The 12,600-nt window shown below is 48.2% G+C and overlaps 1 protein-coding gene across 3 annotated transcripts in view; it reads left to right on the top strand.

Annotated features, from left to right (window-relative positions):
• Window positions 1-12,600, top strand: part of ATM (ATM serine/threonine kinase) — a 434,777-nt gene that overhangs the window by 37,523 nt on the left and 384,654 nt on the right. For all 3 annotated transcript variants that reach the window (XM_063951603.1, XM_063951598.1, XM_063951604.1), the window contains exon 2: window positions 11,108-11,228. In XM_063951603.1, coding sequence (XP_063807673.1) covers window positions 11,157-11,228 — 72 coding nt within the window. In that variant the 5' untranslated portion in view covers window positions 11,108-11,156. The remainder of the gene's footprint in view (window positions 1-11,107; window positions 11,229-12,600) is intronic.

Here is a 12,600-nt window from a genome sequence, read left to right as displayed (position 1 = left end):
ATTGGCATTATATCCTTTCCCGCCAGAGGTTAGGGCGCGCTGGGAAACACCCCCTAGGGTGGATAAGGCGCTCACACGCTTATCAAAACAAGTGGCGTTACCGTCTCCTGAAACGGCCGCCCTCAAGGATCCAGCGGATAGGAGGCTGGAAACTACCCTGAAAAGTATATACACTCATACTGGTGTTATACTGCGACCAGCCATCGCTTCTGCATGGATGTGCAGTGCTGGGGTGGTTTGGTCGGATTCCCTGACTGAAAATATTGATACCCTAGATAGGGACAGTATTTTATTGACTTTAGAGCAATTAAAGGATGCTTTTCTTTATATGCGAGATGCTCAGAGGGATATTTGCACTCTGGCATCGAGAGTAAGTGCGATATCCATATCTGCCAGAAGAAGTTTATGGACGCGACAATGGTCAGGTGATGCGGATTCCAAACGGCATATGGAAGTATTGCCGTATAAGGGGGAGGAATTATTTGGGGTCGGTCTATCGGATTTGGTGGCCACGGCAACAGCCGGGAAATCCACCTTTTTACCTCAGGTCCCCTCCCAACAGAAAAAGACACCGTCTTTTCAGCCGCAGTCCTTTCGTTCCTATAGGAACAAGCGGGCGAAAGGACAGTCATATTTGCCCCGAGGCAAAGGAAAGGGTAAGAGAGTGCACCAAGCAGCTTCTTCCCAGGAGCAGAAGCCCCCCCCAGCTTCTGCAAAGCCCTCAGCATGACGTTGGGGCTTTACAAGCGGACTCAGGGGCGGTGGGGGGTCGACTCAAGAATTTCAGCGCACAGTGGGCTCACTCACAGGTGGACCCCTGGATCCTGCAGATAGTATCTCAGGGTTACAGGTTGGAATTCGAGAAGTCTCCCCCTCGCCGGTTCCTAAAGTCTGCTCTGCCAAAGTCTCCCTCAGACAGGGCGACGGTATTGGAAGCCATTCACAAGCTGTATTCTCAGCAGGTGATAGTCAAGGTACCCCTCCTACAACAGGGAAAGGGGTATTATTCCACACTATTTGTGGTACCGAAGCCGGACGGCTCGGTAAGACCTATTCTAAATCTGAAATCTTTGAACCTGTACATACAAAAATTCAAGTTCAAGATGGAGTCACTCAGAGCAGTGATAGCGAATCTGGAAGAAGGGGACTTTATGGTGTCCCTGGACATCAAGGATGCTTACCTGCATGTCCCAATTTGCCCTTCACATCAAGGGTACCTCAGGTTCGTGGTGCAAAACTGTCATTATCAGTTTCAGACGCTGCCGTTTGGATTGTCCACGGCACCTCGGGTCTTTACCAAGGTAATGGCCGAAATGATGTTTCTTCTGCGAAGAAAAGGCGTATTAATTATCCCTTACTTGGACGATCTCCTGATAAGGGCAAGGTCCAGGGAACAGCTGGGGGACGTAGTAGCACTAACCCAAGTAGTGCTGCAACAGCACGGGTGGATTCTGAATTTTCCAAAATCTCAATTGACCCCGACGACACGTCTGCTGTTCCTGGGAATGATTCTGGACACGGTTCAGAAAAAGGTGTTTCTTCCGGAGGAGAAAGCCAGGGAGTTATCCGAACTTGTCAGGAACCTCCTAAAACCAGGGAAAGTGTCTGTGCATCAATGCACAAGAGTCCTGGGAAAGATGGTGGCTTCTTACGAAGCGATTCCATTCGGCAGATTCCACGCACGAACTTTTCAGTGGGATCTGCTGGACAAATGGTCCGGATCGCATCTGCAGATGCATCAGCGGATAACCTTATCGCCACGGACAAGGGTGTCTCTTCTGTGGTGGTTGCAGAGTGCTCATCTGTTAGAGGGCCGCAGATTCGGCATACAGGACTGGGTCCTGGTGACCACGGATGCCAGTCTGAGAGGCTGGGGAGCGGTCACACAGGGAAGAAACTTCCAGGGAGTATGGTCAAGCCTGGAGATGTCTCTTCACATAAATATACTGGAGCTAAGAGCGATTTACAATGCTCTAAGCCTGGCAAAACCCCTGCTTCAGGGTCAGCCGGTGTTGATCCAGTCGGACAACATCACGGCGGTCGCCCACGTAAACAGACAGGGCGGCACAAGAAGCAGGAGAGCAATGGCAGAAGCTGCAAGGATTCTTCGCTGGGCGGAAGATCATGTGATAGCACTGTCAGCAGTGTTCATTCCGGGAGTGGACAACTGGGAAGCAGACTTCCTCAGCAGACACGATCTACACCCGGGAGAGTGGGGACTTCATCCAGAAGTCTTCCACATGATTGTGAACCGTTGGGAAAAACCAAAGGTGGATATGATGGCGTCTCGCCTCAACAAAAAACTGGACAGGTATTGCGCCAGGTCAAGAGACCCTCAGGCAATAGCTGTGGACGCTCTGGTAACACCGTGGGTGTTCCAGTCAGTGTATGTGTTTCCTCCTCTGCCTCTCATACCAAAAGTACTGAGAATTATACGGCAAAGGGGAGTAAGAACGATACTCGTGGCTCCGGATTGGCCAAGAAGAACTTGGTACCCGGAACTTCAGGAGATGCTCACGGAAGATCCGTGGCCTCTACCTCTAAGACGGGACCTGCTTCAGCTGGGACCGTGTCTATTCCAAGACTTACCGCGGCTGCGTTTGACGGCATGGCGGTTGAACGCCGAATTCTAAGGGAAAAAGGCATTCCGGAAGAGGTCATTCCTACACTGGTAAAAGCCAGGAAGGAGGTGACTGCACAACATTTTCTCTATCGTCCTAAGTGGATGCTGGGGTTCCTGAAAGGACCATGGGGAATAGCGGCTCCGCAGGAGACAGGGCACAAAAGTAAAGCTTTTACAGGTCAGGTGGTGTGTACTGGCTCCTCCCCCTATGACCCTCCTCCAGACTCCAGTTAGATTTTTGTGCCCGGCCGAGAAGGGTGCAATTCTAGGTGGCTCTCATAAAGAGCTGCTTAGAGAGTTTAGCTTAGGTTTTTTATTTTACAGTGATTCCTGCTGGCAACAGGATCACTGCAACGAGGGACAGAGGGGAGAAGAAGTGAACTCACCTGCGTGCAGGATGGATTGGCTTCTTGGCTACTGGACATGAAGCTCCAGAGGGACGATCACAGGTACAGCCTGGATGGTCACCGGAGCCACGCCGCCGGCCCCCTCACAGATGCTGAAGCAAGAAGAGGTCCAGAATCGGCGGCTGAAGACTCCTGCAGTCTTCTTAAGGTAGCGCACAGCACTGCAGCTGTGCGCCATTTTCCTCTCAGCACACTTCACACGGCAGTCACTGAGGGTGCAGGGCGCTGGGGGGGGGGCGCCCTGGGAGGCAAATGAAAACCTTTAAAAAGGCTAAAAATACCTCACATATAGCCCCAGAGGCTATATGGAGATATTTACCCCTGCCTAAATGTACTAAATAGCGGGAGACGAGCCCGCCGGAAAAGGGGCGGGGCCTATCTCCTCAGCACACGGCGCCATTTTCTGTCACAGCTCCGCTGGTCAGGAAGGCTCCCAGGTCTCTCCCCTGCACTGCACTACAGAAACAGGGTATAACAGAGAGGGGGGGCAAAATAAATGGCAATATATTAATATAAAAGCAGCTATAAGGGAGCACTTAATCATAAGGCTATCCCTGTCATATATAGCGCTTTTTGGTGTGTGCTGGCAGACTCTCCCTCTGTCTCCCCAAAGGGCTAGTGGGTCCTGTCTTCGTATAGAGCATTCCCTGTGTGTCTGCTGTGTGTCGGTACGTGTGTGTCGACATGTATGAGGACGTTATTGGTGTGGAGGCGGAGCAATTGCCAAATATGAGGATGTCACCTTCTAGGGGGTCGACACCAGAATGGATGCCTTTATTTGTGGAATTACGGGATAGCGTCAACTCGCTTAAGCAGTCGTTTGCCGACATGAGGCGGCCGGACACTCACTTAGTGCCTGTCCAGGCGCCTCAAACACCGTCAGGGGCTGTAAAACGCCCCTTGCCTCAGTCGGTCGACACAGACCCAGACACAGGCACTGATTCCGGTAGTGAAGGTGACGAATCAACCGTATTTTCCAGTAGGGCCACACGTTATATGATTTTGGCAATAAAGGAGATGTTACATTTAGCTGATACTACAGGTACCACTAAACAGGGTATTATGTGGGGTGTGAAAAAACTACCAGTAGTTTTTACCGAATCAGAAGAATTAAATGACGTGTGTGATGAAGCGTGGGGTGCCCCGATAAAAAACTGCTAATTTCAAAGAAGTTATTGGCTTTATACCCTTTCCCGCCAGAGGTTAGGGAGCGCTGGGAAACACCTCCTAGGGTGGACAAAGCGCTAACACGCTTATCAAAACAAGTGGCGTTACCCTCTCCTGAGACGGCCGCACTTAAAGATCCATCAGATAGGAGGATGGAAAATATCCAAAAAGGTGTATATACACACATGCAGGTGTTATACTACGACCAGCTATTGCGACTGCCTGGATGTGCAGTGCTGGGGTAGTTTGGTCAGAGTCCCTGATCGAAAATATTGATACCCTGGACAGGGACAATATTTTACTGTCGTTAGAACAAATAAAGGATGCATTTCTTTATATGCGTGATGCACAGAGAGATATCTGCACACTGGCATCACGGGTAAGTGCTATGTCCATTTCGGCCAGAAGAGCTTTATGGACACGACAGTGGACAGGCGATGCGTAGAGGAGTTATTTGGGGTCGGTCTATCGGATTTGGTGGCCACGGCTACGGCCGGGAAATCCACCTTTCTACCTCAAGTCACTCCCCAACAGAAAAAGGCACCGACCTTTCAACCGCAGCCTTTTCGTTCCTTTAAAAATAAGAGAGCAAAGGGCTATTCATATCTGCCACGAGGCAGAGGACGAGGGAAGAGACAGCAACAGGCAGCTCCTTCCCAGGAACAGAAGCCCTCCCCGGCTTCTACAAAAGCCTCAGCATGACGCTGGGGCTTCGCAAGCGGACTCGGGGGCGGTAGGCGGTCGTCTCAAGAATTACAGCGCGCAGTGGGCTCACTCGCAGGTAAATCCCTGGATCCTGCAGATAATATCTCAGGGGTACAGGTTGAAATTAGAGACAGAGCCACCTCGCCGTTTCCTGAAGTCTGCTTTACCAACGTCCCCCTCAGAAAGGGAGACGGTTTTGGAAGCCATTCACAAGCTGTATTCTCAGCAGGTGATAGTCAAGGTACCTCTTCTACAACAAGGGAAGGGGTATTATTCCACTCTTTTTGTGGTACCGAAGCCGGATGGCTCGGTAAGGCCTATTCTAAATCTGAAGTCCTTGAACCTGTACATAAAGAAGTTCAAGTTCAAGATGGAGTCACTCAGAGCAGTGATAGCGAACCTGGAAGAAGGGGACTTTATGGTATCCTTGGACATCAAGGATGCGTATCTCCACGTTCCAATTACCCCTCACACCAGGGGTACCTCAGGTTCGTTGTACAAAACTGTCACTATCAGTTTCAGACGCTGCCGTTTGGTTTGTCCACGGCACCTCGGGTCTTTACAAAGGTAATGGCCGAGATAATATTTCTTCTTCGAAGAAAAGGCGTATTAATTATCCCATACTTGGACGATCTCCTAATAAGGGCAAGGTCCAGAGAACAGCTAGAGATGGGTTTAGCACTATCTCAAGAGGTGCTAAAGCAGCACGGATGGATTCTGAATATTCCAAAATCCCAATTAATGCCGACAACTCGTCTGCTGTTCCTGGGGATGATTCTGGACACAGTTCAGAAAAGGTTTTTCTTCCCGAAGAAAAAGCCAAGGAGTTATCTGACCTGGTCAGGAACCTCCTAAAACCAGGAAAGGTGTCTGTACATCAATGCACAAGAGTCCTGGGAAAAAATGGTAGCTTCTTACGAAGCAATCCCTTTCGGCAGATTCCATGCAAAGGGATCTGTTGGACAAATGGTCAGGGTCGCATCTTCAGATGCACCTGCGGATAACCCTGTCGCCGAGGACAAGGGTATCCCTTCTGTGGTGGTTGCAGGAGGCTCGTCTATTGGAGGGCCGCAGATTCGGCATGCAGGATTGGATCCTGGTGACCACGGGTGCCAGCCAGAGAGGCTGGGGAGCAGTCACACAGGGAAGAAATTTCCAGGGAGTGTGGTCGAGCCTGAAAAAGTCTCTTCACATAAGCATTCTGGAACTAAGAGCAATCTACAATGCTCTAAGCCAGGCGGAACCTCTGCTTCAAGGAAGACCGGTGTTGATCCAGTCGGACAACATCACGGCAGTCGCCCATGTAAACAGACAGGGCGGCACAAGAAGCAGGAGGGCAATGGCAGAAGCTGCCAGGATCCTTCGCTGGGCGGAGAATCACGTGATAGCACTGTCAGCAGTATTCATCCCGGGCGTGGACAACTGGGAAGCAGACTTCCTCAGCAGACACGACCTTCACCCGGGAGAGTGGAGACTTCATCCAGAAGTTTTCCACATGCTATTAAACCGTTGGGTAAAACCAATGGTGGACATGATGGCGTCTCGCCTCAACAAAACACTGGACAGGTATTGCGCCAGGTCAAGAGATCCGCAGGCAATAGCTGTGGACGCGCTGGTAACACCTTGGGTGTACCAGTCGGTATATGTGTTTCCTCCTCTGCCTCTCATACCAAAGGTATTGAGGATTATACGGCAAAGTGGAGTAAGACTAGTGGCTCCGGATTGGCCAAGAAGGACTTGGTACCCGGAACTTCAAGAGATGGTCACGGACGATCCGTGGCCTCTACTTCTGAGAAGGGACCTGCTTCAGCAGGGTACTTGTCTTTTTCAAGACTTACCGCGGCTGCGTTTGACGGCATGGCGTTTGAATGCCAGATCCTAAAAGGAAAAGGCATTCCAGAAGAAGTCATTCCTACCTTGATAAAGGCAAGGAAGGAAGTCACCGCGAAGCATTATCGCCGTATTTGGCGAAAATATGTTGCGTGGTGCGAGCAGCGGAGTGCTCCGATGGAGGAATTTCAACTGGGTCGTTTTCCTACATTTCCTGCAATCAGGATTGTCTATGGGTCTCAAATTGGGATCTATTAAGGTTCAAATTTCGGCCCTATCAATATTCTTCCAAAAAGAATTGGCCTCAGTCCCTGAGGTCCAGATTTTTATCAAAGGAGTACTGCATATACAGCCTCCTGTGGTGCCTAAGGTGGCACCGTGGGATCTAAATGTAGTTTTAGATTTCCTCAAATCAAATTGGTTTGAACCACTAAAGAAGGTGGATTTGAAATATCTCACATGGAAAGTGACTATGTTACTGGCCCTGGCTTCGGCCGGGAGAGTATCTGAACTGGCGGCTTTGTTTTATAAAAGCCCTTATTTAATTTTCCATTCGACATAGGGCAGAGCTGCGGACGCGTCCGCATTTTCTCCCTAAGGTGGTATCAGCCTATTGTAGTGCCTGCGGCTACAGACGACTTGAAGGACTCCAAGTTGTTGGACGTTGTCAGAGCCTTAAAAATATACATTTAAAGGACGGCTGGAGTCAGAAAATCTGACTCGCTGTTTATACTGTATGCACCCAACAAGTTGGGTGCACCTGCTTCTAAGCAGTCGATTGCTCGTTGGATTTGTAACAAAATTCAACTTGTACATTCTGTGGCAGGCCTGCCACAGCCTAAATCTGTTAAGGCCCATTCCGCAAGGAAGGTGGGCTCATCTTGGGCGGCTGCCCGAGGGGTCTCGGCATTACTACTCTGCCGAGCAGCTACGTGGTCAGGGGAGAACACGTTTGTAAATTTTTACAAATTTGATACCCTGGCAAAGGAGGACCTGGAGTTCTCTCATTCGGTGCTGCAGAGTCATCCGCACTCTCCCGCCCGTTTGGGAGCTTTGGTATAATCCCCATGGTCCTTTCAGGAACCCCAGCATCCACTTAGGACGATAGAGAAAATAAGAATTTACTTACCGATAATTCTATTTCTCGGAGTCCGTAGTGGATGCTGGGCGCCCATCCCAAGTGCGGATTATCTGCAATACTTGTACATAGTTATTGTTAACTAATTCGGGTTATTGTTTAGGAAGCCATCTTTCAGAGGCTCCTCTGTTATCATACTGTTAACTGGGTTTAGATCACAAGTTGTACAGTGTGATTGGTGTGGCTGGTATGAGTCTTACCCGGGATTCAAAATCCTCCCTTATTGTGTACGCTCGTCCGGGCACAGTACCTAACTGGAGTCTGGAGGAGGGTCATAGGGGGAGGAGCCAGTACACACCACCTGACCTGTAAAAGCTTTACTTTTGTGCCCTGTCTCCTGCGGAGCCGCTATTCCCCATGGTCCTTTCAGGAACCCCAGCATCCACTACGGACTCCGAGAAATAGAATTATCGGTAAGTAAATTCTTATTATCACCGCATTTGGAGAAAATATGTTGCGTGGTGTGAGGCCAGGAAGGCCCCCACGGAGGAATTTCAATTGGGTCGATTCCTAAATTTCCTGCAAACAGGATTGTCTATGGGCCTCAAATTGGGGTCCATTAAGGTTCAAATTTCGGCCCTGTCGATTTTCTTCCAGAAAGAATTGGCTTCAGTTCCTGAAGTCCAGACTTTTGTAAAAGGAGTACTACATATACAGCCCCCGGTTGTGCCCCCAGTGGCTCCGTGGGACCTTAATGTAGTTTTGGATTTTCTCAAATCCCATTGGTTTGAGCCACTCAAATCGGTGGATTTGAAATATCTCACATGGAAAGTAACCATGCTACTGGCCCTGGCTTCAGCCAGGAGAGTGTCAGAATTGGCGGCTTTATCGTATAAAAGCCCATATCTGATTTTCCATTCGGACAGGGCAGAACTGCGGACGCGTCCTCAGTTTCTGCCTAAGGTGGTGTCAGCATTTCACCTGAACCAGCCTATTGTGGTGCCTGCGGCTACTAGCGATTTGGAGGATTCCAAGTTGCTGGACGTTGTCACTGGGTGCTCCTGCTTCTAAGCAGACGATTGCTCGTTGGATTTGTAGCACAATTCAACTTGCACATTCTGTGGCAGGCCTGCCACAGCCTAAATCTGTCAAGGCCCATTCCACAAGGAAGGTGGGCTCATCCTGGGCGGCTGCCCGAGGGGTCTCGGCATTACAACTCTGCCGAGCAGTTACGTGGTCGGGGGAGAACACGTTTGTAAAATTCTACAAATTTGATACCCTGGCTAAAGAGGACCTGGAGTTCTCTCATTCGGTGCTGCAGAGTCATCCGCACTCTCCCGCCCGTTTGGGAGCTTTGGTATAATCCCCATGGTCCTGACGGAGTCCCCAGCATCCACTAGGACGTCAGAGAAAATAAGATTTTACTTACCGATAAATCTATTTCTCGTAGTCCGTAGTGGATGCTGGGCGCCCATCCCAAGTGCGGATTGTCTGCAATACTTGTACATAGTTATTGTTACAAAAAAAATCGGGTTGTTATTGTTGTGAGCCGTCTGTTCAGAGGCTCCTACGTTTGTCATACTGTTAACTGGGTTCAGATCACAAGTTGTACGGTGTGATTGGTGTGGCTGGTATGAGTCTTACCCGGGATTCAAAATCCTTCCTTATTGTGTACGCTCGTCCGGGCACAGTATCCTAACTGAGGCTTGGAGGAGGGTCATAGGGGGAGGAGCCAGTGTACACCACCTGATCCTAAAGCTTTATTTTTGTGCCCTGTCTCCTGCGGAGCCGCTAATCCCCATGGTCCTGACGGAGTCCCCAGCATCCACTACGGACTACGAGAAATAGATTTATCGGTAAGTAAAATCTTATTTTTTTAGGTCGCTCAAAAAATGGATACCTTTCTGCAGAACTTCAAATAATATATGAATAGGTGTTTATTTCATGTGCATGTAGCCCACATTATCTCCTCATGTCGTAAGTCTCTCGCCAAAGTTTGTGTACATTGAGCCATCAGAAAACAAAGGTTTCACTATCTCACTCAAAAAATTCCGTATTTCGGAATATTTGGATATGGGATACTCAACCTGTAACCTGTATGCAAACATTGTAATTATTTCTCACTGTCACTTCATATGCTGCAGCTAGGGTCAAGCTGACTTAAGCGACTTTTAGAAGTGTAAATTCTATTGTGCTAAAATTAGTGCATCAGAACGTGACCAAACACACACATTTCATGAGAATTTATCAATTATATTGTGGGATTATTTATACTGCAATAATCAAGGAAATCATTTTGGAGAACTGCTTTTCCCTTGGTAATGCTAATAAAATATTAGTCCCTGCTTACCACCAAATGAAATCTCTGAATATCCCAGGAAAAAAAAATATACAACTAATTAGTCTTGCCATATAAACTGGCACACCTCCCAAAGAAGGAAATTCTTCTCTGTAAAGGGGTAAGAGCTCCCTAGTTTGCAAGTGCGCCAACAAAGAGACATTCTTTCCTTTTTTGTTTGTTGGTTTGCGAGAGGTTAAGATAGATGCATTTTAGTAACGATAACCAAAATTCAGTATTATTAATGTTCTTATATTTTTGGTATATTTTCTTGTGCAAAAGAAATACAGAAAGCAATGTCATTTTAGCTCTAGAAATACAGTCAACGCAAACAAGGAATTCTGGTGGTCATTCCAAGTTGTTTGCTAGCTGCATTCATTCGCTGTGCAGCGATGAGGCAAAAAAAGGCACTTCTGCGCATGCGCACGCGGCGCAATGAGCACGGGCGGCGTACTATTACAACGAACGATGTAGTTTTACACAGGATCTAGCGATCCTTTTCAGTCGCATTGGCAGCCGCAGAGTGATTGACAGGAAGAGGGCGTTTCTGGGTGTCAACTGACCGTTTTCAGGGAATGTTCGGAAAAACGCAGGCGTGCCAGGAAAAACGCAGGCGTGGCTGGGCGAACGCAGGGCGTGTTTGTGACGTCAAATCAGGAACTGAATGGTCTGAAGTGATCGCAAGCGCTTAGTAGGTTTGAAGCTACTCTGAAACGGCACAACATTTTTTGTAGCCGCTGTGCGTTACAATCGTTCGCACTTCTGCTAAGCTAAAATACACTCCCAGTGGGCGGCAGCATAGCATTTGCACGGCTGCTAAAAACTGCTAGCGAGTGATCAACTCGGAATGACCACCCCTGTTCCCTTCTAAAGAAAATCCAACAACGTATGTTGTGTAAGATATTACGCTAAGCCTGTATGGGAGCAATAAGATGGCGATATGTTCATTATTATTGTAGGTGGTGTTGCGTCTCCAGGCTGCTCCATCAAACCTCTGATTACATCACCATGAGTCTCGCCCTACATGAGCTCCTGCTCTGCTGCCGACAGCTGGAAACAGACAAGGCCACAGAAAGACGAGTAGGTTTCAGTAAAATGCTGATGGATTCATTAGTACATGTATTTGTTATATTTCTGTTTAGTAAATGAATAATACTTTACCACACAGGAGATACGTGCAGATAGCATTGGTATACAAACAGCAATAATAGGTAAAATCAGGCATAAGTGTACAAACTGCAAACCTGCAGCTCAAGCGCTCTTTGTACGTGTCCTGTTCCTCATGCAGTGCCGTTGCACCTGGTAACGATGGAAAGCATGTGGATTTGGGGGCCAAAGTGACAGTGTCTGAGTGCAGCAGAAGTTTATATTAATAAATGGGAGGATCTTGCTGGGACCATATTCCTTGTAAATTACAGATGAGGTTCACGATCACACAAGATGTGGTGGAGAGGTTGATGTTACACCGGTGTCCCCAGCTATGCAGGAGGCGGCACAGCATTTCTGGTAACAGGTTCCAGAGATCAGGTCTCATCCCATGCTTTTGATTGGCCACATTCTTCTGCGGTAAAGTGCATTTCTAGGCGCAAAGTGACCAATGCTGTAATGAAACACAATTAGTGGCACATGCAATAAAGACAGTTATGGCATCCTCTGATTCTAATGATCTATTTAACCTAAGTTAACTCATTAGAGATTAAATTAAAAAACCTGGGGTCATAAATAAAGTGTTGAATGTTATAGAGACATTTTGCTCTTTCCACCATGCGCATATTTAAGTGGAACGATGAAGTTCAGCACATACTGATTTTCTGGGGCCAGTTCTAAGTGCCATGAAGTGGGCGTGCACCTTGAGATGGGGTAGGTGGACGAGTTGGCACACTTAAAGTAGTATGAGTCTCCATTTGTAGTTTGTAAATGATCCTTAAAGTCTTCAGTTACATAAGTTTATGCAGAATGTAGTCATAATGTTGACATTTACAATGTCCACCATTATAATGGTGAGATTGTTGAAATGGCGGCATGTGCAGAATGTCAACATTTTCACAAATAAATGTTGACATTCTGCGTGGACCAGAGGATCTATGGGTGGGGAGGTTTAGGGTTGGGCACTAGAAGGGGTGCTAGGGTTAGACTGCCGGAGGGGAGGTTAAGGTTAGGCACTGGGGAAGGTAAGGGTTAGGCTGCCGGAGGGAAGGTTAAGGTTAGGCACTAGGGAAGGTAAAGGTTAGACTGCCGGAGGGGAGGTTAAGGTTAGGCACTGGGGATGGTAAGGGTTAGACTACCAAGGGGGCGGTTAAGGTTAGGCACTAGGGGAAATTTTAGGGTTAGACTGCCGGAACAGAGGTTAAGGTTAGGCACTAGGGGGATTGGTAGGGGTAGATTGCCATAGAGGAGGTTAAGGTTAGGCACTAGGGGTAATTTTAGGGTTAGACTGTCTGAGGGGAGGTTA

Source organism: Pseudophryne corroboree, chromosome 2 (assembly GCF_028390025.1).
Source record: "Pseudophryne corroboree isolate aPseCor3 chromosome 2, aPseCor3.hap2, whole genome shotgun sequence".
Classification (NCBI taxonomy): domain Eukaryota; kingdom Metazoa; phylum Chordata; class Amphibia; order Anura; family Myobatrachidae; genus Pseudophryne; species Pseudophryne corroboree.
The sequence above is the reverse complement of the archived record's forward strand: the minus strand, read 5'-3'. Positions and strand labels throughout refer to the sequence as shown.